General features: G+C 45.8%; 1 protein-coding gene across 1 annotated transcript in view; it reads left to right on the forward strand.

Annotated features, from left to right (window-relative positions):
- The first annotated feature begins 522 nt into the window (after window positions 1-522).
- LOC129821072 (short transient receptor potential channel 6-like) overlaps window positions 523-26,533 on the forward strand; it is a 39,222-nt gene continuing 13,211 nt past the window's right edge. Inside the window, exons 1-4 of the mRNA XM_055878331.1 lie at window positions 523-1,296; window positions 9,668-9,853; window positions 10,096-10,260; window positions 11,187-11,403. Of these exons, the coding sequence (XP_055734306.1) occupies window positions 523-1,296; window positions 9,668-9,853; window positions 10,096-10,260; window positions 11,187-11,403 (1,342 nt within the window). The remainder of the gene's footprint in view (window positions 1,297-9,667; window positions 9,854-10,095; window positions 10,261-11,186; window positions 11,404-26,533) is intronic.

The raw sequence follows: 26,533 nt of genomic DNA on the forward strand, positions 1-26,533 counted from the left end.
TTAGAAGGCTGCAGTATGAACATACTGTTAGGTATACAGTTAGTTAGGCCGTCATTGTAAATAAGAATTTGTTTTTAACTGACTTGCCTTGTTAAAAAAAAATATGAGTCCAGGCTACCATAAACCAGCCTCTCAAACTCTCTCTGACCTGAGAGTCCATGCTACCATAAACCAGCCTCTCTAACTTTCTGACCTGAGAATCCAGGCTACCATTAACCAGCCTCTCAAATTCTCTCTGACCTGAGAATCCAGGCTACCATAAACCAGCCTCTCAAACTCTCTCTGACCTGAGAATCCAGGCTACCATTAACCAGCCTATCAAACTCTCTCTGACCTGAGAGTGCAGGCTACCATAAACCAGCCTCTCTAACTTTCTGACCTGAGAGTCCAGGCTACCATAAACCAGCCTCTCTAACTTTCTGACCTGAGAGTCCAGGCTACCATAAACCAGCCTCTCTAACTTTCTGACCTGAGAATCCAGGCTACCATTAACCAGCATCTAACTCTCTCTGTATGTTTTGGATGTTCAGATGGATCAATGAGGACCGTCACACCATGCTACGACAGACGCTGGCCAAGACACGGAGGCTGGGCATGCGGGGGCCGGCCTACATGTTCAGCGCCCGCTCAGCCAGCCTATCCCTGACCGAGGAGCGCTTCCTGGACGCGGCGGAGTACGGCAACATCCCCGGGGTCCGCAAGATGCTGGAGGAACTTCCTGAACTCAACGTCAACTGTGTGGACTACATGGGCCAGAATGCATTACAGCTGGCGGTGGCCAATGAGCATCTAGAGGTTACGGAGCTGTTACTGAATAAGGATAATCTGGCCAGGATAGGGGATGCTCTTCTGTTGGCTATCAGTAAAGGATACATTAGGATAGTGGAGGCTATATTGAGTCACAGGTCCTTCGCAGATACACAGAGGCTCGTCAACAGTCCTGGCCAAGCAGAGACACAAGACGACTTCTTCTCCTATGACGAGGATGGTACACGGTTCTCTCATGACATCACCCCCATCATCCTGGCCTCTCACTGCCATGAGTACGAGGTAGTACACATCCTCCTGAGGAAGGACGCCCGTATCGAGCGACCACACGACTACCTCTGTAAGTGTGGCACCTGCAGCTACCACCAGAAGCATGACTCGTTCAGCCACTCTCGATCCCGTATCAATGCCTACAAAGGGCTGGCCAGCCCGGCCTACATGTCTCTCTCTAGCAAAGACCCTGTGATGGCTGCCCTGGAGCTGAGCAACGAGCTGGCTGTCCTGGCTAACATCGAGAAGGAGTTTAAGGTACTGCAATGGGAGCATGACTCGCCCCGTCAAGTAATTCAGTTATATGTCAAAATTGTGTCCTTGCTAATGAAATTAGAAGTTGTTTTTTATTAACAGACCTTGATCAAAATGACTGCAGAGTCTGGTCATGAGAGGTGGGCAAAAGATATACAGCTGGTTTTCTGACCCAGGTTAAACCTACTCCTAGCCTAAAAACGACACTCTATTGGAAGTGTTTTTTAATGTCTAGTACTCCGCAATCTCTGTTGTGAAAACTGTCCCATAAGGGTGTTGTTCTTCTAATCTATTTGCTGTGGTTGCATCCCCTTTTAAACCACACCTTTTCCCCTGAGAGAAAGAGAGGAGTGATCATCATGAATCATTTATTTTATTATATTATATTCTGAATCATTTCACAGCTATTTCATGCAACCTTCTATAGCTTTCCTGTATGTCTAGAGTAATATCTCCATGGGAACAGCTTTCCTGTATGTCTAGAGTAATATCTCCATGGGAACAGCTTTCCTGTATGTCTAGAGTAATATCTCCATGGAAACAGCTTTCCTGTATGTCTAGAGTAATATCTCCATGGAAACAGCTTTCCTATATGTCTAGAGTAATATCTCCATGGAAACAGATTTCCTGTATGTCTAGAGTAATATCTCCATGGAAACAGCTTTCCTGTATGTCTAGAGTAATACACTACATGACCAAAAGTATATGAACACCTGCCCGTCAAACATCACGGACATTAATATGGAGTTGGTCCCTCCTTTGCTGCTATAACAGCCTCCAGTCTTCTGGAAATGCTTTCCACTAGATGTTGGAACATTGCTGCGGGGACTTGCTTCGATTCAGCCACAAGAGCATTAGTGAGCTTGGACACTGATGTTGGGCGATTAGACCTGGCTTGCAGTCGGCGTTCCAATTCATCCCAAAGGCGTTTGATGGGGTTGAGGTCAGGGCTCTGAGCAGGCCAGTCAAGTTCTTCCACACCGATCTCAACCATACATTTCTGTATGGACCTCACTTTGTGCACGATGACATTGTCATGCTGAAACGGGAAAGGGCCTTCCCAAACTGTTGCCACAAAGTTGGAAGAACAGAATCTTCTAGAATGTCATTGTATGCTGCAGCGTTAAGATTTCCCTTCACTGGAATTAAGGGGCCCAATCCATGAAAAACAGCCCCAGACCATTATTCCTCCTCCACCAAACTTTACAGTTGGCAGTATGACTTCAGACAGGTAGCGTTTTCCTGGCTTCCCAGAATTGTCCGTTGAACTGCCAGATGGTGAAGCGTGATTCATCACTCCAGAGAACACGTTTCCACTGCTCCAGAGTCCAATGGCGGTGAGCTTTACACCACTCCAGCCAATGCTTGGCATTGTGCATGGTGATCATAGGCTTGTGTGCGGCTGCTCGGCCATGGAAATCCATTTCCTGAAGCTCCCGACAAACAGTTCTTGTGCTGACGTTGCTTCCAGAGGCAGATTGGAAGTCGGTAGTGAGTTTCAACCGAGGTCCCGTTCTGTGAACTTGTGTGGTCTACCACTTCGCGGATGAGCCGTTATTGCTCCTAGACGTTTCCACTTCACAATAACAGCATTTACAGTTGACCGGGCAGCTCTAGCAGGGTAGATATTTGATGAACTGACTTGTTGGAAAGGTGGCATCCTATGACGGTGCCACGTTAAAAGTCACTGAGCTCTTCATTAAGGCCATTCTACTGCCAGTGTTTGTCTATGGAGATTGCATGGCGGTGTGCTCGATTTTATACACCTGTCAGCAATGGGTGTGGCTGAAATAGCCAAATCCACTAGTTTGAAGGGGTGTCCACATACTTTTGTGTATCTTCAGTAATGCCTTCCTGTACCGGGAGTGCTAACAGTCAGTATCTGGATAATGTGTGAAATGCTTGATAATGTATGTGATATCAACAGAGAGGTATATTTTCTGGGGGATTTAAATATTGAGGCTGCCCACTCAAGAGAAAGCTTCATATTGTAACTAGTGCCTGCAACCTGGTGCAGGTTATCAATCAACCTACCAGTGTAGTTACAAACAGCACAGATAAAAATACACCTTATGGAACAGCGGGGACTGTGAAGCAACACAAACATAGGTACAGACACATGCATACACACACATGATCACACACACACACACACACACACACACACACACACACACACACACACACACACACACACACACACACACACACACACACACACACACACACACACACACACGATAACATACACACTATACATACACATGGATTTTGTGTTGTAGATATGTGGTAGTGGAGTATGAGCCTGAGGGCACACACTTAGTGTGTTGTGAAATCTGTTGTGGAATGTGTTGTAATGTTTTCAAAATTGTATAACTGCCTTAATTTTGCTGGACCCCAGGAAGAGTAGCTGCTGCCTTGGCAGGAACTAATGGGGATCCATAATAAACCCCAGGAAGAGTAGCTGCTGCCTTGGCAGGAACTAATGGGGATCCATAATAAACCCCAGGAAGAGTAGCTGCTGCCTTGGCAGGAACTAATGGGGATCCATAATAAACACCAGGAAGAGAAGCTGCTGCCTTGGCAGGAACTAATGGGGATCCATAATAAACCCCAAGAAGAGTAGCTGCTGCCTTGACAGGAACTAATGGGGATCCATAATAAACCCCAGGAAGAGTAGCTGCTGCCTTGGCAGGAACTAATGGGTATCCATAATAAACACCAGGAAGAGTAGCTGCTGCCTTGGCAGGAACTAATGGGGATCCATAATAAACCCCAGGAAGAGACGCTGCTGCCTTGGCAGGAACTAATGGGGATCCATAAAAAACCCCAGGAAGAGTAGCTGCTGCCTTGACAGGAACTAATGGGGATCCATAATAAACCCCAGGAAGAGTAGCTGCTGCCTTGACAGGAACTAATGGGGATCCAAAATAAACCCCAGGAAGAGAAGCTGCTGCCTTGGCAGGAACTAACAGGGATCCATAATAAACCCCAGGAGGAGTAGCTGCTGCCTTGGCAGGAACTAATGGGGATCCATAATAAACCCCAGGAGGAGTAGCTGCTGCATTGGCAGGAACTAATGGGGATCCATAAAAAACCCTGGAAGAGAAGCTGCTGCCTTGGCAGGAACTAATGGGGATCCATAATAAACCCCAGGAAGAGAAGCTGCTGCCTTGGCAGGAACTAACAGGGATCCATAATAAACCCCAGGAGGAGTAGCTGCTGCCTTGGCAGGAACTAATGGGGATCCATAATAAACCCCAGGAGGAGTAGCTGCTGCATTGGCAGGAACTAATGGGGATCCATAAAAAACCCTGGAAGAGAAGCTGCTGCCTTGGCAGGAACTAATGGGGATCCATAATAAACCCCAGGAAGAGTAGCTGCTGCCTTGGCAGGAACTAATGGGGATCCATAATAAACCCCAGGAAGAGTAGCTGCTGCCTTGACAAGAACTAATGGGGATCCATAATAAACCCCAGGAGGAGTAGCTGCTGCCTTGGCAGGAACTAACGGGGATCCATAATAAACCCCAGGAAGAGTAGCTGCTGCCTTGGCAGGAACTAATGGGGATCCATAATAAACCCCAGGAAGAGGAGCTGCTGCCTTGGCAGGAACTAATGGGGATCCATAATAAACCCCAGGAAGAGTAGCTGCTGCCTTGACAGGAACTAATGGGGATCCATAATAAACCCCAGGAAGAGGAGCTGCTGCCTTGGCAGGAACTAATGGGGATCCATAATAAACCCCAGGAAGAGTAGCTGCTGCCTTGGCAGGAACTAATGGGGATCCATAATAAACCCCAGGAAGATTAGCTGCTGCCTTGGCAGGAACTAACGGGGATCCATAATAAACCCCATGAAGAGTAGCTGCTGCCTTGGCAGGAACTAATGGGTATCCATAATAAACCCCAGGAAGAGTAGCTGCTGCCTTGACAGGAACTAATGGGGATCCATGGATCCAATGGATAGTGAACTCATTCACCCATTATCATTGATGATCCCTTTACTCAGTGTCTTTGCTGTAAGGTGTTGTTTATTTTGATGAGCATGATATTCCACAGGGAAGAGGGCAGGTAGGCAGAATGAAGGTGGCCGGATTGTTGAATGTGTCAGAAGTGCGGTCAGGAAAATGTACTGCAATACGTTAAGCTGTTGCTATAGAAACCTGGGAGTACATCCCAAATGCCACCCTATTTCCTGTATAGTGCACTACTTTTGACCAGGAAGTAGTGTACTATATAGGGAATAGGGTGTCATTTGGGATACATGCCTGGAGTACTGTATGAATAATATTACTTTTGTCTGAAACTAAGCTGTGTTTGTACATAATGAATATGTGTGAGGATGTGGGTGTACCTGGTGTGACCTGAGTTTAGCATGTCTGTGGCCTTTTGACTACACGTAGGTGTACAGTGCTTGTTCCAGATACAGTGCATTCGAAAAGTATTCGGACTCCTTGACTTTTTCCACATTTTGTTACGTTAATACCTTAATCTAACATTGATTAAATCGTTTGTTTCCCTCTCATCAATCTACACACAATACCCCATAATGACAAAGCAAAAACCGGTTTTAAGAAATGTTTGCAAGTACATAAAAATGAAAATATTACATTAACATAAGTATTCAGACCCAGGATTTTGTTGAAGCACATTTGGCAGCAATTACAGCCTCAAGTATTCTTGGGTATGACGCTACAAGCTTGGGACACCTGTATTTGGGGAGTTTCTCCCATCCTTCTCTACAGATCTTCTCAAGCTCTGTCAGGTTGGATGGGGAGCGTCACTGCACAGCTATTTTCCGATCTCTCCAGAAATGTTTGATCGGGTTGAAGTCCGGGCTCTGGTTGGGCCACTCAAGGATATTCAGAGACTTGTCCCGAAGCCACTCCTGAGTTGTCTTGTCTGTGTGCTTAGGGTTGTTGTCCTGCTGGAAAGTGAACCTTCACCCCAGTCTGAGGTCCTGAGCTCTGGAGCAGGTTTTCAACAAGAATCTCTCTGTACTTTGCTTCGTTCATCTTTCCCTCGATCCTGACTAGTCTCAGTCCCTGCCTCTGAAAAACATCCTCACAGCATGATGCTGCCACCACCATGCTTCACCGTAGGGATGGTGCCAGGTTTCCTCCATATGTGACACTTGGCATTCAGGACAAAGAGTTCAATCTTGGTTTCATCAGACCAGAGAATCTTGTTTCTCATTGTCTGAGTGTCCTTTAGGTGTCTTTTGGTAAACTCCAAGCGGGCTGTCATGTGCCTTTTACTGAGGACTGGCTTCCGTCTGGCCACTTTACTGCAAAGGCCTGATTGGTGGAGTGCTGCAGAGATGGTTGTCTTCTGGAAGATTCTGTCATCTCCACAGAGGAACTCTGGATCTATGTCAGAGTGTCCATCAGGTTCTTGGTCACCTCTGACCAATGCCCGTCTCCCCCAGATTACTCAGTTTGGCCGGGCGGCCAGCTCTTTGTGGTTCCAAACTTCTTCCATTTAAGAATGGCCACTGTGTTCTTGGGGACCTTCAATGCTGCAGAAATATTTTGGTACCCTTCCCCAGCTCTGTGCCTCGACACAATCCTGTCTTGGAGCTCTTCTACCACCCTGCATACCACTGCTGGCTTGCTTCTGAAGCTAAGCAGGGTTGGTCCTGGTCAGTCCCTGGTTGGGAGACCAGATGCTGCTGGAAGTGGTGTTGGAGGGCCAGTAGGAGGCACTCTTTCCTCTGGTCTAAAAAATATCCCAATGCCCCGGGGCAGTGATTGGGGACACTGCCCTGTGTAGGGTGCCGTCTTTCGGATGGGACGTTAAACGGGTGTCCTGACTCTCTGAGGTCATTAAAGATCCCATGGCACTTATCGTAAGAGTAGGGGTGTTAACCCCGGTGTCCTGGCTAAATTCCCAATCTGGCCCTCAAACCATCATGGTCACCTAATAATCCCCAGTTTCCAATTGGCTCGTTCATCCCCCTCCTCTCCCCTGTAACTATTCCCCAGGTCGTTGCTGCAAATGAGAACGTGTTCTCAGTCAACTTACCTGGTAAAATAACGGTAAATAAATAAATAATAAAATTCTGACAATTCCTTCGACCTCATGGCTTGGTTTTTGCATTGACTGTCAACTGTGGTACCTTATATAGACAGGTTTGTGCCTTTCCAAATCATGTCAAATCAATTGAATTTACATCTGGTGGACTCCAATCAAGTTGTAGAAACATCAAGGATGATCAATGGAAACAGGATGCACCTGAGGTCAATGTCGAGTCTCATAGCAAAGGGTCTGAATACTTTTTTAAATAAAGTACTTCTGTTTTTGTATTTTTTATATATAAATCTGAAACAATTTCTACAAACCTGTTTTCACTTTGTCATTATGGGGTATTGTGTGTAGATTGGTGAGGATTTGTATTTATTTAATCATTTTTAGAATAAGGCTATACTCCTGAGTGGTGCAATGGTCTAAGGCACTGCATCTCAGTTCAAGAAGCGTCATTACACTTCCTGGTTCAAATCCAGGCTGTTTCACATCCGGCCGTGATTGGTAGTCCCATAGGGTGGTACACAATTGGCCCGGGTTTGGCCGGGGTAGGCCGTCATTGTAAATAAGAATTTGTTCTTAACTGACTTGCCTAGTTAAATAAATGTTGGGGGGGGGGGGGTCAAGGGGTCTGAATATTTTCCGAATGCGCTGTAAAATCATTAAGAGCATCAACTAGCTGATTTCTGTCATACTTCAACAGATGGTGGTTGTTTCAAAGGACAGTTCTGTTTGTCATGTCACAATGCTTTAAGACATCATTCTTAACTCATGTCACAATGCTTTAAGACATCATTCTTAACTCATGTCACAATGCTGTAAGACATTCTTAACTCATGTCACAATGCTGTAAGACATTCTTAACTCATGTCACAATGCTGTAAGACATTCTTAACTCATGTCACAATGCTTTAAGACATCATTCTTAACTCATGTCACAATGCTGTAAGACATTCTTAACTCATGTCACAATGCTGTAAGACATTCTTAACTCATGTCACAATGCTGTAAGACATCATTCTTAACTCATGTCACAATGCTGTAAGACATCATTCTTAACTCATGTCACAATGCTGTAAGACATCATTCTTAACTCATGTCACAATGCTGTAAGACATCATTCTTAACTCATGTCACAATGCTGTAAGACATCATTCTTAACTCATGTCACAATGCTGTAAGACATCATTCTTAACTCATGTCACAATGCTTTAAGACAGCATTCTTAACTCATGTCACAATGCTGTAAGACATCATTCTTAACTCATGTCACAATGCTTTAAGACATCATTCTTAACTCATGTCACAATGCTGTAAGACATTCTTAACTCATGTCACAATGCTGTAAGACATTCTTAACTCATGTCACAATGCTGTAAGACATTCTTAACTCATGTCACAATGCTTTAAGACATCATTCTTAACTCATGTCACAATGCTGTAAGACATTCTTAACTCATGTCACAATGCTGTAAGACATTCTTAACTCATGTCACAATGCTGTAAGACATCATTCTTAACTCATGTCACAATGCTGTAAGACATCATTCTTAACTCATGTCACAATGCTGTAAGACATCATTCTTAACTCATGTCACAATGCTGTAAGACATCATTCTTAACTCATGTCACAATGCTGTAAGACATCATTCTTAACTCATGTCACAATGCTGTAAGACATCATTCTTAACTCATGTCACAATGCTTTAAGACAGCATTCTTAACTCATGTCACAATGCTGTAAGACATCATTCTTAACTCATGTCACAATGCTTTAAGACATCATTCTTAACTCATGTCACAATGCTGTAAGACAGCATTCTTAACCATCGTGTTAGTTTTAGTTGTTTATGTGAAATTATCTGCCAATCACTCCTGAAGAGGTTTGGATTTGAAGCTTTTCTATTCTCATGTTGTGCTGATGATGATGTTTTTCTGATTGGAAGGGCTATAGCCTATAGGGTGTGACTGGAGGCTAAGTGTGAGGAAGTACATTTCATGCAGGGTCATTGTATTTCCCTCACCTTTGAGAACTAACAGTATGGTACAGACTAATCAAATCAAATCAGAATGTATTTATAAAAGCCCTTCTTACATCAGCTGATATCACAAAGTGCTGTACAGAAACCCAGCCTAAAACCCCAAACAGCAAGCAATGCAGGTGTAGAAGCACGGTGGCTAGGAAAAACTCCCTAGAAAGGCCAAAACCTAGGAAGAAATCTAGAGAGGAACCAGGCCATAAATTGTGGTTGCACTTGGAGCTCGGTACCCTTTTAAGTAGACGTTTGTTGAAAAGGTTCTCTCCTTTAACCACTTTCTTTCATTAAATGTTTCTTTCTTCCGTCACAGAAAGATTACAAGGAACTGTCCGTGCAATGTGAAGACTTTGTGGTCGGACTGCTGGACCTGTGCCGTAACACGGAGGAGGTGGAGGCCATCTTGAATGGGGACATTGATGCCAGTGAAAACTATGAGCCACATGGAAGACCAAGCTTTATAAGACTAAAGCTCGCAATAAAATATGAATTGAAGAAGGTGAGGAGAATTGTTATCAGCAGACGTACTGTTGGTGTTGTTGTGGCTGAATAAATGTCTGAATGAGCAAGGATGCTTTTCACTCCCACGATAGGACACAGAAAAGCAATGATTGCCAAGTTAAGAGGGGGGGGGGGGGGGGTCATATGAGGTTTTACTTTCTAATATGTAATTGAGAGACACACACTTTCATCCCTCCACTTATCTTTACTTATCTTTCTCTTCTCATCCCTCCATCGTAGTTCATAGCCCATCCAAACTGCCAGCAGCAACTCATGTCTATCTGGTACGAGAACCTGTCTGGACTGAGACAGCAGACCAACGTTGTCAAGTTTCTGGTAGTTCTGGGTGTAGCTGTTGGACTGCCTGTCCTGGCTCTGCTCTACTGGGTGGCACCGACGAGCAAGGTCAGCGTACACTGCTTATACCTGTAGTGGAAGTGATTTGGAATCATGCTTTTGTGATCAGCTGAAACCCTAGAGAATTGTTGCCCCTCGACTTGTTGCCCCTCGACTTGTTGCCCTTCGACTTGTTGCCCTTCGACTTGTTGCCCCTCGACTTGTTGCCCTTCGACTTGTTGCCCCTCGACTTGTTGCCCCTCGACTTGTTGCCCCTCGACTTGTTGCCCCTCGTCTTGTTGCCCCTCGACTTGTTGCCCTTCGACTTGTTGCCCCTCGACTTGTTGCCCTTCGACTTGTTGCCCCTCGACTTGTTGCCCTTCGACTTGTTGCCCCTCGACTTGTTGCCCCTCGACTTGTTGCCCTTCGACTTGTTGCCCCTCGACTTGTTGCCCCTCGACTTGTTGCCCTTCGACTTGTTGCCCCTCGACTTGTTGCCCCTCGACTTGTTGCCCTTCGACTTGTTGCCCCTCGACTTGTTGCCCCTTGACTTGTTGCCATTCGACTTGTTGCCCCTCGACTTGTTGCCCCTCGAACCCGAATGTTGCCCCTCGAACCCGTAAGGCTGTCCTCCTGGTCTCTGGGGTTCCATCGGGGTACTAATCATCTACGTTAAGGCTGTCCCCCTGGTCTCTGGGGTTCCATAGGGGTACTATTCATCTACCTTAAGGCTGTCCTCCTGGTCTCTGGGGTTCCATAGGGGTACTATTCATCTACCTTAAGGCTGTCCTCCTGGTCTCTGGGGTTCCATAGGGGTACTATTCATCTACCTTAAGGCTGTCCCCCTGGTCTCTGGGGTTCCATCGGGGTACTATTCATCTACCTTAAGACTGGTCTCTGGGGTTCCATAGGGGTACTATTCATCTACCTTAAGGCTGTCCTCCTGGTCTCTGGGGTTCCATCGGGGTACTATTCATCTTCTTTCTTCTTCTCAGCTGGGGAAGATAATGCGTGGTCCCTTCCTGAAGTTCGTGGCCCATGCAGCTTCCTTCACCATCTTCCTGGGCCTGCTGGTGATGAATGCAGCGGATCGCTTCCAGGGTACCAAACTGCTCCCTAACATGACCGTACAGGACCACCCCTCTCAGCTGTTCAGGATGACGACCACCCCCTTCAACTGGATGGAGATACTCATCATATCCTGGGTCATAGGTCATATACAAACTGTATATACTATGTTAATAATATGTATAATAATAAATGTGATTTTGTATTTTCTGTAGTACATACGCATGTGAGCGAGCGCGTGTGCGCACACACACACACACACACACACACGCACACACACACACACACACACACACACACACACACACACACACACACATACACACGTGTACACACACACACGTGTACACACACACGTACACACACACACACATGGACACACACACGTACACACACACACACACACATGGACACACACACGTACACACACACACACATGGACACACACACGTACACACACACACACACACATGGACACACACACGTACACACACACACACACACACACACACACACACACACACACACACACACACACACACACACACACACACACACACACACACACACATGGACACACACACATGGACACACACACACACACACATGGACACACACACGTGTACACAAACACATGGACACACACACACACACACACACATGGACACACACACGCACACATGGACACACACACACACGTACACACACACATGGACACACACACATGGACACACACACGCACACATGGACACACACACGTACACACACACACACACACATGTACACACACACATGGACACACACACATGGACACACACACACACACATGGACACACACAGACGCATGCTCGCACATACACTGAGTACACAAAACATTAAGAACACCTGCACTTCCATGCCATACACAGACCAGGTGAATCCAGGTGAAAGCTATGATCCCTTATTGATGTCACTTGCTAAATCCACTTCAATCAGTGTAGATGAAGGGAAGGAGACCAGGTTAAAGAAGGATGTTTAAGTCATGGGACAGTTGAGACATAGATTGTGTCTGTGTCTCATTCAGAGGGTGAATATGGGCAAGACAAAATATTTCAGTCCCTTTGAACAGGGTATGGTAGTAGGTGCCAGGCGCACCGGTTTGTGTCAAGAACTGCAACGCTGCTGGGTTTTTCACGCTCAACAGTTTCCCGTGTGAATCAAGAATGGTCCACCACCCAACTTGACACAACTGTGGGAAGCATTGGAGTCAACATGGGCCCTGCGGAACGCTTTAAAGACCTTGTAGAGTCCATGACCCGACGAATTGAGGCTGTTCTGAGGGCAAGAATGTAACCAATCAGATTGCGGGGCTAGCGCTAACCCTTTAATAACATTGAATTTAACAGGAAGCAAATGGTTCACCTTGATAACAGGAAGCAAATGGTTCACCTCCATAACAGGAAGCAAATGGTTCACCTCCATAACAGGAAGCAAATGGTTCACCTCCATAACAGGAAGCAAATGGTTCACCTCGATAACAATTCCAGTAATCTGTATGTATCAAAGTAGATCAAAGGCACTTTTTAAAGCTTTCCCCAAGCTGCACATCAATTTATAAAAAATCCTAGAGCCATTCTCAGATTTAAGCAATGATGCCTGAGATCCCGAGAATTATCGATGTGACAAATCCCTACAACAGCTGCCCGAGTCGAAGCCAAGGCCCGGGATACAGCCTTTTGGAGGGAGTTGTCGCAAGATAATTCCTGGGTTCGAGGGCATTATTGCTTTTATAAAACGGTTGCCAACATATTTATAAAAAATATGAATGACAAGTTATAATTAAAAACATAATTGTAACCAGTGAATTCTGAAGTTGCTGGTCGTTAGTTATTTTGTAATGTTTTAACCCGTTAACCCGTTAACCCGTTAACCCGTTTTAACCCGTTAACCCGTTAACCCGTTTTAACTCGTTAATTCTAATCCCGCTATTCATTCGACGTTGCTATGCTAAACAAACGATTGGCATGTACCTAGCTAGCAGACATTCAATGATGATGAGAGACAACAACTTCAATAAATAATGATTTAATAAATATCCAAAAGGCTGCAGTAAGTAAGGGAGCTGAGGGTGCTGCACTGGGTATTTACCAGTATTAGCTGACCAATAAAGATGTCTGTTCTTCAGTCTCTCGGTCCCAGCTTTGATGCACCTGTACTGACCTCGCCTTCCGGATGAAGGCTGTCTGTGTGGGTGGACCATTTCAGTTTGTTGTTGATGTGTACACCGAGGAATTTAAAACTTTCCACTTTCTCCACTGCTGTCCCTTCGATGTGGATGGGGGGGTGCCCCCTCTGCTGTTTTCTGAAGTCCACGATCAACTCCTTTTGTTTTGTTGACATTGAGTGAGAGGTTGTTTGCCTGACACCACACTCCGAGTGTCTCGTCGTTGTTGGTAATCAAGTCCGCTACTGTTGTGTCGTCCGCAAACTTGATGATTGAGTTGGAGGCGTGCATGGCCACGCAGTCATGGGTGAACAGGGAGTACAGGAGGGGGCTGAGCACGCAGCCTTGTGGGGCCCCAGTGTTGAGGGTCAGCGAAGTGGAGATGCTGTTTCCTACCTTCACCACCTGGGGGGCGGCCCGTCAGAAAGTCCAGGACCCAATTGCACAGGGCGGGTTTGAAGCCCAGGGCCTCAAGCTTGATGATGAGCATGGAGGGTACTATGGTGTTGAATGTTGAGCTGTAGTCAATGAACAGCATTCTTCCATAGGTATTCCTCTTGTCCAAATAGGATAGGGCAGTGTGCAGTGTGATGGTGATTGCATCGTCTGTGGACCTGTTGGGGCGGTATGCAAACTGAAGTGGGTCTAGGGTGGCCCGTAAGGTGGAGGTGATATGATCCTTGACTAGCCTCTCAAAGCACTTCATGATGACAGAAGTGAGTGCTATGGGGCGATAGTCATTTAGTTCAGTAGCCTTTGCCTTCTTGGATGCAGGAACAATGGTGGCCATCTTGAAGCAAGGGGGAACAGCAGACTGGGATAGGGAGCGATTGAATATGTCCGTAAACACACTAGCCAGCTGGTCTGCACATGCTCTGAGGACGAGGCTAGGGATGCCGTCTGGGCCGTCAACCTTGTGAGGGTTAACACGTTTAAAGGTTTTGCTCACGTCGGCCACGGAGAAGGAGAGCGGGTGGGCGCAGTTCTTGTTAGCGGGCCGCGACGGTGGCACTGTATTATCCTCAAAGCAGGAAAGAAGAAGTTGAAGGTGTTTGTTTGGAAGCGTGACGTCGGTGTTCATGATGTGGCTGGTTTTCTTTTTGTAGTCCGTGATTTCCTGTAGACCCTGCCACATAGGTCTTGTGTCTGAGCCATTGAATTGCGACTCCACTTTGTCCCTGTTCTCTCAACCAGCTTCATGAGGTAGTCACCTGGAATGCATTTCAATTAACAGGTGTGCCTTGTTAATTTGTGGCATTTCTTTCCTTCTCAATGCGTTTGAGCCAAAGTTGTGTTGTGACATGGTAGGAGTGGTAAACAGACGATAGCCCTATTTGGTAAAAGACCAAGTCCATATTGTGGCAAGAACAGCTCAAATAAACAAAGAGAAAAGGCACTCCATAATTACTCATTAAGGAACATTTCAAGAACTTCGAAAGTTTCTTCAATTGAAGTTGCAAAAACTATCAAGCGCTATGATCCAACTGACTCTCATGAGGACCACCACAGGAATGGAAGACCCAGAGTTACCGCTACTGCAGAGGATAAGGTCATTAGTGTTACCAGCCTCAGAAATTGCAGCCCAAATAAATGCTTCACAGAGTTCAAGTAACAGACACATCTCAACATCAACTGTTCAGAGGAGACTGTGTGAATCAGGCCTTCATAGTTGAATTGCTGCGAAGAAACCACTACTAAAGGACACCAATAAGAAGAAGAGACTTGCTTGGGCCAAGAAACACGAGCAATGGACATTAGACCAGTGGAAATCTGTCCTTTGTTCTGATGAGTCCAAATTTGAGGTTTTTGGTTCCAACCGCCATGTCTTTGTGAGATGCAGAGTAGGTGAACAGATGATCTCTGCATGTGTGGTTCCCACCGTGAAGCATGGAGGAGGAGGTGTGATGGTGTGGTTCCCATCGTGAAGCATGGAGGAGGAGGTGTGATGGTGTGGGGGTGCTTTGCTGGTGACACTGTCAGTGATTTATTTAGAATCCAAGGCACACTTAACCAGCATGGCTCCCACAGCATTCTGCAGTGATACGCCATCACATCTGGTTTGCGCTCAGTGGGACTATCATTTGTTTTTCAAGAGGACAATGACCCAACACACCTCCAGGCTGTGTAAGGGCTTTTTGACCAAGAAGGAGAGGGATGGAGTGTTGCCTAGAAGGAGAGTGATGGAGTGCTGCATCAGATGACCCGGCCTCCAGGCCCGCATGTTGTGACCCAGTTGTTAATTCTAATCATTCTATTCATTCGACGTTACTATATGCTAAACAAATCATTGGCATGTACCTAGGTCGTAGAGGCCAACAAGTAGGTCTGTACATTCCCCAACTGTTGCAAATTAAATTAGTAGCATGGATTAATAATATGTATACGCTTTTTATTAACTTACCAGGTCTAGAGTACTGCTGGTTTCCTGTTAAACTCTTACCCTACCAGGTCTAGAGTACTGATGGTTTCCTGTTAAACTCTTACCCTACCAGGTCCCCACAACTGATGGTTTCCTGTTAAACTCTTACCCTACCAGGTCCCCACTACTGATGGTTTCCTGTTAAACTCTTACCCTACCAGGTCCCCACTACTGATGGTTTCCTGTTAAACTCTTACCCTACCAGGTCCAGAGTGCTGCTGGTTTCCTGTTAAACTCTTACCCTACCAGGTCTAGAGTACTGATGGTTTCCTTTTAAACTCTTACCCTACCAGGTCCAGAGTACTGCTGGTTTCCTGTTAAACTCTTACCCTACCAGGTCCAGAGTACTGATGGTTTCCTGTTAAACTCTTACCCTACCAGGTCCAGAGTACTGCTGGTTTCCTGTTAAACTCTTACCCTACCAGGTCCAGAGTACTGATGGTTTCCTTTTAAACTCTTACCCTACCAGGTCTAGAGTGCTGCTGGTTTCCTGTTAAACTCTTACCCTACCAGGTCCCCACTACTGATGGTTTCCTGTTAAACTCTTACCCTACCAGGTCTAGAGTACTGATGGTTTCCTGTTAAACTCTTACCCTACCAGGTCCCCACTACTGATGGTTTCCTGTTAAACTCTTACCCTACCAGGTCTAGAGTACTGATGGTTTCCTGTTAAACTCTTACCCTACCAGGTCCCCACTACTGATGGTTTCCTGTTAAACTCTTACCCTACCAGGTCCCCACTACTGATGGTTTCCTGTTAAACTCTTACCCTACCAGGTCCCCACTACTGATGGTTTCCTGTTAAACTCTTACCCTACCAGGTCCCCACTACTGATGGTTTCCTGTTAAACTCTTACCCTACCAGGTCTAGAGTACTGATGGTTTCCTGTTAAACTCTCACCCTACCAGGTCTAGAGTACTGATGGTTTCCTGTTAAACTCTTACCCTACCAGGTCTGGAGTACTGATGGTTTCCTGTTAAACTCTTACCCTACCAGGTCTAGAGTACTGATGGTTTCCTGTTAATCTCTTACCCTACCAGGTCCCCACTACTGATGGTTTCCTGTTAAACTCTTAACCTACCAGGTCCAGAGTGCTGCTGGTTTCCTGTTAATCTCTTACCCTACCAGGTCTAGAGTACTGATGGTTTCCTGTTAATCTCTTACCCTACCAGGTCCCCACTACTGATGGTTTCCTGTTAAACTCTTACCCTACCAGGTCCCCACTACTGATGGTTTCCTGTTAAATTCTTACCCTACCAGGTCCCCACTACTGATGGTTTCCTGTTAAACTCTTACCCTACTAGGTCCCCACTACTGATGGTTTCCTGTTAAACTCTTACCCTACCAGGTCTGGAGTACTGATGGTTTCCTGTTAAACTCTTACCCTACCAGGTCCCCACTACTGATGGTTTCCTGTTAAACTCTTACCCTACCAGGTCCCCACTACTGATGGTTTCCTGTTAAACTCTTACCCTACCAGGTCCCCACTACTGATGGTTTCCTGTTAAACTCTTACCCTACCAGGTCTAGAGTACTGATGGTTTCCTGTTAAACTCTTACCCTACCAGGTCTAGAGTACTGATGGTTTCCTGTTAAACTCTTACCCTACCAGGTCTAGAGTACTGATGGTTTCCTGTTAAACTCTTACCCTACCAGGTCCCCACTACTGATGGTTTCCTGTTAAACTCTTACCCTACCAGGTCCCCACTACTGATGGTTTCCTGTTAAACTCTTACCCTACCAGGTCTAGAGTACTGATGGTTTCCTGTTAAACTCTTACCCTACCAGGTCCCCACTACTGATGGTTTCCTGTTAAACTCTTACCCTACCAGGTCTAGAGTACTGATGGTTTCCTGTTAAACTCTTACCCTACCAGGTCCCCACTACTGATGGTTTCCTGTTAAACTCTTACCCTACCAGGTCTAGAGTACTGATGGTTTCCTGTTAATCTCTAACCCTACCAGGTCTAGAGTACTGATGGTTTCCTGTTAAACCCTTACCCTACCAGGTCCCCACTACTGATGGTTTCCTGTTAAACTCTTACCCTACCAGGTCTAGAGTACTGATGGTTTCCTGTTAAACTCTTACCCTACCAGGTCTAGAGTACTGATGGTTTCCTGTTAATCTCTTCCCCTACCAGGTCTAGAGTACTGATGGTTTCCTGTTAAACTCTTACCCTACCAGGTCTAGAGTACTGATGGTTTCCTGTTAAACTCTTACCCTACCAGGTCCCCACTACTGATGGTTTCCTGTTAAACTCTTACCCTACCAGGTCCCCACTACTGATGGTTTCCTTTTAAACTCTTACCCTACCAGGTCTGGAGTACTGATGGTTTCCTGTTAAACTCTTACCCTACCAGGTCCCCACTACTGATGGTTTCCTGTTAAACTCTTACCCTACCAGGTCTAGAGTACTGATGGTTTCCTGTTAAACCCTTACCCTACCAGGTCCCCACTACTGATGGTTTTCTGTTAAACTCTTACCCTACCAGGTCCCCACTACTGATGGTTTCCTGTTAAACTCTTACCCTACCAGGTCCCCACTACTGATGGTTTCCTGTTAAACTCTTACCCTACCAGGTCTGGAGTACTGATGGTTTCCTGTTAAACTCTTACCCTACCAGGTCCCCACTACTGATGGTTTCCTGTTAAACTCTTACCCTACCAGGTCTGGAGTACTGATGGTTTCCTGTTAAACTCTTACCCTACCAGGTCCCCACTACTGATGGTTTCCTGTTAAACTCTTACCCTACCAGGTCCAGAGTACTGATGGTTTCCTGTTAAACTCTTACCCTACCAGGTCTAGAGTACTGATGGTTTCCTGTTAAACTCTTACCCTACCAGGTCCCCACTACTGATGGTTTCCTGTTAAACTCTTACCCTACCAGGTCTGGAGTACTGATGGTTTCCTGTTAAACTCTTACCCTACCAGGTCCCCACTACTGATGGTTTCCTGTTAAACTCTTACCCTACAAGGTCCAGAGTACTGATGGTTTCCTGTTAAACTCTTACCCTACCAGGTCTGGAGTACTGATGGTTTCCTGTTAATCTCTTACCCTACCAGGTCTAGAGTACTGATGGTTTCCTGTTAAACTCTTACCCTACAAGGTCTAGAGTACTGATGGTTTCCTGTTAAACTCTTACCCTACCAGGTCTAGAGTACTGATGGTTTCCTGTTAAACTCTTACCCTACCAGGTCTAGAGTACTGATGGTTTCCTGTTAAACTCTTACCCTACCAGGTCTAGAGTACTGATGGTTTCCTGTTAAACTCTTACCCTACCAGGTCTAGAGTACTGATGGTTTCCTGTTAAACTCTTACCCTACCAGGTCTAGAGTACTGATGGTTTCCTGTTAAACTCTTACCCTACCAGGTCCCCACTACTGATTGTTTCCTGTTAAACTCTTACCCTACCAGGTCCGGAGTACTGCTGGTTTCCTGTTAAACTCTTACCCTACCAGGTCCCCACTACTGATGGTTTCCTGTTAAACTCTTACCCTACCAGGTCCAGAGTACTGCTGGTTTCCTGTTAAACTCTTACCCTACCAGGTCTAGAGTACTGATGGTTTCCTGTTAAACTCTCACCCTACCAGGTCCCCACTACTGATGGTTTCCTGTTAAACTCTTACCCTACCAGGTCTGGAGTACTGATGGTTTCCTGTTAAACTCTTACCCTACCAGGTCCAGAGTACTGATGGTTTCCTGTTAAACTCTTACCCTACCAGGTCCCCACTACTGATGGTTTCCTGTTAAACTCTTACCCTACCAGGTCCCCACTACTGATGGTTTCCTGTTAAACTCTTACCCTACCAGGTCCCCACTACTGATGGTTTCCTGTTAAACTCTTACCCTACTAGGTCCCCACTACTGATGGTTTCCTGTTAAACTCTTACCCTACCAGGTCTGGAGTACTGATGGTTTCCTGTTAAACTCTTACCCTACCAGGTCCCCACTACTGATGGTTTCCTGTTAAACTCTTACCCTACCAGGTCCCCACTACTGATGGTTTCCTGTTAAACTCTTACCCTACCAGGTCCCCACTACTGATGGTTTCCTGTTAAACTCTTACCCTACCAGGTCTAGAGTACTGATGGTTTCCTGTTAAACTCTTACCCTACCAGGTCTAGAGTACTGCTGGTTTCCTGTTAAACTCTTACCCTACCAGGTCTAGAGTACTGATGGTTTCCTGTTAAACTCTTACCCTACCAGGTCTAGAGTACTGATGGTTTCCTGTTAAACTCTTACCCTACCAGGTCCCCACTACTGATGGTTTCCTGTTAAACTCTTACCCTACCAGGTCTAGAGTACTGATGGTTTCCTGTTAAACTCTTACCCTACCAGGTCCCCACTACTGATGGTTTCCTGTTAAACTCTTACCCTACCAGGTCTAGAGTACTGATGGTTTCCTGTTAATCTCTTACCCTACCAGGTCTAGAGTACTGATGGTTTCCTGTTAAACTCTTACCCTACCAGGTCTAGAGTACTGATGTTTTCCTGTTAAACTCTTACCCTACCAGATCTAGAGTACTGATGGTTTCCTGTTAAACTCTTACCCTACCAGGTCTAGAGTACTGATGGTTTCCTGTTAAACTCTTACCCTACCAGGTCTAGAGTACTGATGGTTTCCTGTTAAACTCTTACCCTACCAGGTCTAGAGTACTGATGGTTTCCTGTTAAACTCTTACCCTACCAGGTCCCCACTACTGATTGTTTCCTGTTAAACTCTTACCCTACCAGGTCCGGAGTACTGCTGGTTTCCTGTTAAACTCTTACCCTACCAGGTCCCCACTACTGATGGTTTCCTGTTAAACTCTTACCCTACCAGGTCCAGAGTACTGCTGGTTTCCTGTTAAACTCTTACCCTACCAGGTCTAGAGTACTGATGGTTTCCTGTTAAACTCTCACCCTACCAGGTCCCCACTACTGATGGTTTCCTGTTAAACTCTTACCCTACCAGGTCTGGAGTACTGATGGTTTCCTGTTAAACTCTTACCCTACCAGGTCCAGAGTACTGATGGTTTCCTGTTAAACTCTTACCCTACCAGGTCCCCACTACTGATGGTTTCCTGTTAAACTCTTACCCTACCAGGTCCCCACTACTGATGGTTTCCTGTTAAACTCTTACCCTACCAGGTCCCCACTACTGATGGTTTCCTGTTAAACTCTTACCCTACTAGGTCCCCACTACTGATGGTTTCCTGTTAAACTCTTACCCTACCAGGTCTGGAGTACTGATGGTTTCCTGTTAAACTCTTACCCTACCAGGTCCCCACTACTGATGGTTTCCTGTTAAACTCTTACCCTACCAGGTCCCCACTACTGATGGTTTCCTGTTAAACTCTTACCCTACCAGGTCCCCACTACTGATGGTTTCCTGTTAAACTCTTACCCTACCAGGTCTAGAGTACTGATGGTTTCCTGTTAAACTCTTACCCTACCAGGTCTAGAGTACTGCTGGTTTCCTGTTAAACTCTTACCCTACCAGGTCTAGAGTACTGATGGTTTCCTGTTAAACTCTTACCCTACCAGGTCTAGAGTACTGATGGTTTCCTGTTAAACTCTTACCCTACCAGGTCCCCACTACTGATGGTTTCCTGTTAAACTCTTACCCTACCAGGTCTAGAGTACTGATGGTTTCCTGTTAAACTCTTACCCTACCAGGTCCCCACTACTGATGGTTTCCTGTTAAACTCTTACCCTACCAGGTCTAGAGTACTGATGGTTTCCTGTTAATCTCTTACCCTACCAGGTCTAGAGTACTGCTGGTTTCCTGTTAAACTCTTACCCTACCAGGTCTAGAGTACTGATGGTTTCCTGTTAAACTCTTACCCTACCAGGTCTGGAGTACTGATGGTTTCCTGTTAAACCCTTACCCTACCAGGTCCCCACTACTGATGGTTTCCTGTTAAACTCTTACCCTACCAGGTCTAGAGTACTGATGGTTTCCTGTTAAACTCTTACCCTACCAGGTCTGGAGTACTGATGGTTTCCTGTTAAACTCTTACCCTACCAGGTCCCCACTACTGATGGTTTCCTGTTAAACTCTTACCCTACCAGGTCTAGAGTACTGATGGTTTCCTGTTAAACTCTTACCCTACCAGGTCTAGAGTACTGCTGGTTTCCTGTTAAACCCTTACCCTACCAGGTCCCCACTACTGATGGTTTCCTGTTAAACTCTTACCCTACCAGGTCTAGAGTACTGATGGTTTCCTGTTAATCTCTTACCCTACCAGGTCTAGAGTACTGATGGTTTCCTGTTAAACTCTTACCCTACCAGGTCTAGAGTACTGATGGTTTCCTGTTAAACTCTTACCCTACCAGGTCTAGAGTACTGATGGTTTCCTGTTAAACTCTTACCCTACCAGGTCTAGAGTACTGATGGTTTCCTGTTAAACTCTTACCCTACCAGGTCTAGAGTACTGATGGTTTCCTGTTAAACTCTTACCCTACCAGGTCTAGAGTACTGATGGTTTCCTGTTAAACTCTTACCCTACCAGGTCCCCACTACTGATTATTTCCTGTTAAACTCTTACCCTACCAGGTCCGGAGTACTGCTGGTTTCCTGTTAAACTCTTACCCTACCAGGTCCCCACTACTGATGGTTTCCTGTTAAACTCTTACCCTACCAGGTCCAGAGTACTGCTGGTTTCCTGTTAAACTCTTACCCTACCAGGTCCCCACTACTGATGGTTTCCTGTTAAACTCTTACCCTACCAGGTCTGGAGTACTGATGGTTTCCTGTTAAACTCTTACCCTACCAGGTCCCCACTACTGATGGTTTCCTGTTAAACTCTTACCCTACCATGTCCAGAGTACTGCTGGTTTCCTTTTAAACTCTTACCCTACCAGGTCCCCACTACTGATGGTTTCCTGTTAAACCCTTACCCTACCAGGTCCAGAGTGCTGCTGGTTTCCTGTTAAACTCTTACCCTACCAGGTCTAGAGTACTGATGGTTTCCTTTTAAACTCTTACCCTACCAGGTCTAGAGTACTGCTGGTTTCCTGTTAAACCCTTACCCTACCAGGTCTAGAGTACTGATGGTTTCCTGTTAAACTCTTACCCTACCAGGTCTAGAGTACTGATGGTTTCCTGTTAAACTCTTACCCTACCAGGTCTAGAGTACTGATGGTTTCCTGTTAAACCCTTACCCTACCAGGTCTAGAGTACTGATGGTTTCCTGTTAAACTCTTACCCTACCAGGTCTAGAGTACTGATGGTTTCCTGTTAAACTCTTACCCTACCAGGTCTAGAGTACTGATGGTTTCCTGTTAAACTCTTACCCTACCAGGTCTAGAGTACTGATGGTTTCCTGTTAAACTCTCACCCTACCAGGTCCCCACTACTGATGGTTTCCTGTTAAACTCTTACCCTACCAGGTCCCCACTACTGATGGTTTCCTGTTAAACTCTTACCCTACCAGGTCTAGAGTACTGCTGGTTTCCTGTTAAACCCTTACCCTACCAGGTCCCCACTACTGATGGTTTCCTGTTAAACTCTTACCCTACCAGGTCTAGAGTACAGATGGTTTCCTGTTAAACTCTTACCCTACCAGGTCCCCACTACTGATGGTTTCCTGTTAAACTCTTACCCTACCAGGTCCCCACTACTGATGGTTTCCTGTTAAACTCTTACCCTACCAGGTCCCCACTACTGATGGTTTCCTGTTAAACTCTTACCCTACCAGGTCTAGAGTACTGCTGGTTTCCTGTTAAACCCTTACCCTACCAGGTCCCCACTACTGATGGTTTCCTGTTAAACTCTTACCCTACAAGGTCTAGAGTACTGATGGTTTCCTGTTAAACTCTTACCCTACCAGGTCTAGAGTACTGATGGTTTCCTGTTAAACTCTTACCCTACCAGGTCTAGAGTACTGATGGTTTCCTGTTAAACTCTTACCCTACCAGGTCTAGAGTACTGATGGTTTCCTGTTAAACTCTTACCCTACCAGGTCTAGAGTACTGATGGTTTCCTGTTAAACTCGTACCCTACCAGGTCCCCACTACTGATGGTTTCCTGTTAAACTCTTACCCTACCAGGTCTAGAGTACTGATGGTTTCCTGTTAAACTCTTACCCTACCAGGTCCAGAGTGCTGCTGGTTTCCTGTTAAACTCTTACCCTACCAGGTCTAGAGTACTGATGGTTTCCTGTTAAACTCTTAATGTACTAGGTCTGGAGTACTGATGGTTTCCTGTTAAACTCTTACCCTACCAGGTCCCCACTACTGATGGTTTCCTGTTAAACTCGTACCCTACCAGGTCCCCACTACTGATGGTTTCCTGTTAAACTCTTACCCTACCAGGTCCCCACTACTGATGGTTTCCTGTTAAACTCTTACCCTACCAGGTCCCCACTACTGATGGTTTCCTGTTAAACTCTTACCCTACCAGGTCCCCACTACTGATGGTTTCCTGTTAAACTCTTACCCTACCAGGTCCAGAGTACTGATGGTTTCCTGTTAATCTCTTACCCTACCAGGTCTGGAGTACTGATGGTTTCCTGTTAAACTCTTACCCTACCAGGTCCAGAGTACTGATGGTTTCCTGTTAAACTCTTACCCTACCAGGTCCCCACTACTGATGGTTTCCTGTTAAACTCTTACCCTACCAGGTCCCCACTACTGATTGTTTCCTGTTAAACTCTTACCCTACCAGGTCCCCACTACTGATTGTTTCCTGTTAAACTCTTACCCTACCAGGTCCAGAGTACTGATGGTTTCCTGTTAAACTCTTACCCTACCAGGTCCCCACTACTGATGGTTTCCTGTTAAACTCTTACCCTACCAGGTCCCCACTACTGATTGTTTCCTGTTAAACTCTTACCCTACCAGGTCCCCACTACTGATTGTTTCCTGTTAAACTCTTACCCTACCAGGTCTAGAGTACTGCTGGTTTCCTGTTAAACCCTTACCCTACCAGGTCTGGAGTACTGATGGTTTCCTGTTAAACTCTTACCCTACCAGGTCCCCACTACCGATGGTTTCCTGTTAAACTCTTACCCTACCAGGTCCAGAGTACTGATGTTTTCCTGTTAAACTCTTACCCTACCAGGTCCCCACTACTGATGGTTTCCTGTTAAACTCTTACCCTACCAGGTCCCCACTACTGATTGTTTCCTGTTAAACTCTTACCCTACCAGGTCCGGAGTACTGATGGTTTCCTGTTAAACTCTTACCCTACCAGGTCCCCACTACTGATGGTTTCCTGTTAAACTCTTACCCTACCAGGTCTAGAGTACTGATGGTTTCCTGTTAAACTCTTACCCTACCAGGTCCAGAGTGCTGCTGGTTTCCTGTTAAACTCTTACCCTACCAGGTCTAGAGTACTGATGGTTTCCTTTTAAACTCTTACCCTACCAGGTCCAGAGTACTGATGGTTTCCTGTTAAACTCTTACCCTACCAGGTCCAGAGTACTGATGGTTTCCTGTTAAACTCTTAATGTACTAGGTCTGGAGTACTGATGGTTTCCTGTTAAACTCTTACCCTACCAGGTCCCCACTACTGATGGTTTCCTGTTAAACTCGTACCCTACCAGGTCCCCACTACTGATGGTTTCCTGTTAAACTCTTACCCTACCAGGTCCCCACTACTGATGGTTTCCTGTTAAACTCTTACCCTACCAGGTCCCCACTACTGATGGTTTCCTGTTAAACTCTTACCCTACCAGGTCCCCACTACTGATGGTTTCCTGTTAAACTCTTACCCTACCAGGTCCAGAGTACTGATGGTTTCCTGTTAATCTCTTACCCTACCAGGTCTGGAGTACTGATGGTTTCCTGTTAAACTCTTACCCTACCAGGTCCAGAGTACTGATGGTTTCCTGTTAAACTCTTACCCTACCAGGTCCCCACTACTGATGGTTTCCTGTTAAACTCTTACCCTACCAGGTCCAGAGTACTGATGGTTTCCTGTTAAACTCTTACCCTACCAGGTCCCCACTACTGATGGTTTCCTGTTAAACTCTTACCCTACCAGGTCCCCACTACTGATTGTTTCCTGTTAAACTCTTACCCTACCAGGTCCCCACTACTGATTGTTTCCTGTTAAACTCTTACCCTACCAGGTCTAGAGTACTGCTGGTTTCCTGTTAAACCCTTACCCTACCAGGTCTGGAGTACTGATGGTTTCCTGTTAAACTCTTACCCTACCAGGTCCCCACTACCGATGGTTTCCTGTTAAACTCTTACCCTACCAGGTCCAGAGTACTGATGTTTTCCTGTTAAACTCTTACCCTACCAGGTCCCCACTACTGATGGTTTCCTGTTAAACTCTTACCCTACCAGGTCCCCACTACTGATTGTTTCCTGTTAAACTCTTACCCTACCAGGTCCGGAGTACTGATTGTTTCCTGTTAAACTCTTACCCTACCAGGTCTAGAGTACTGATGTTTTCCTGTTAAACTCTTACCCTACCAGGTCCCCACTACTGATGGTTTCCTGTTAAACTCTTACCCTACCAGGTCCAGAGTACTGATGTTTTCCTGTTAAACTCTTACCCTACCAGGTCCCCACTACTGATGGTTTCCTGTTAAACTCTTACCCTACCAGGTCCCCACTACTGATTGTTTCCTGTTAAACTCTTACCCTACCAGGTCCCCACTACTGATTGTTTCCTGTTAAACTCTTACCCTACCAGGTCTAGAGTACTGATGGTT

The sequence above is a fragment of the Salvelinus fontinalis genome, chromosome 23 (assembly GCF_029448725.1).
Source record: "Salvelinus fontinalis isolate EN_2023a chromosome 23, ASM2944872v1, whole genome shotgun sequence".
NCBI lineage: Eukaryota > Metazoa > Chordata > Actinopteri > Salmoniformes > Salmonidae > Salvelinus > Salvelinus fontinalis.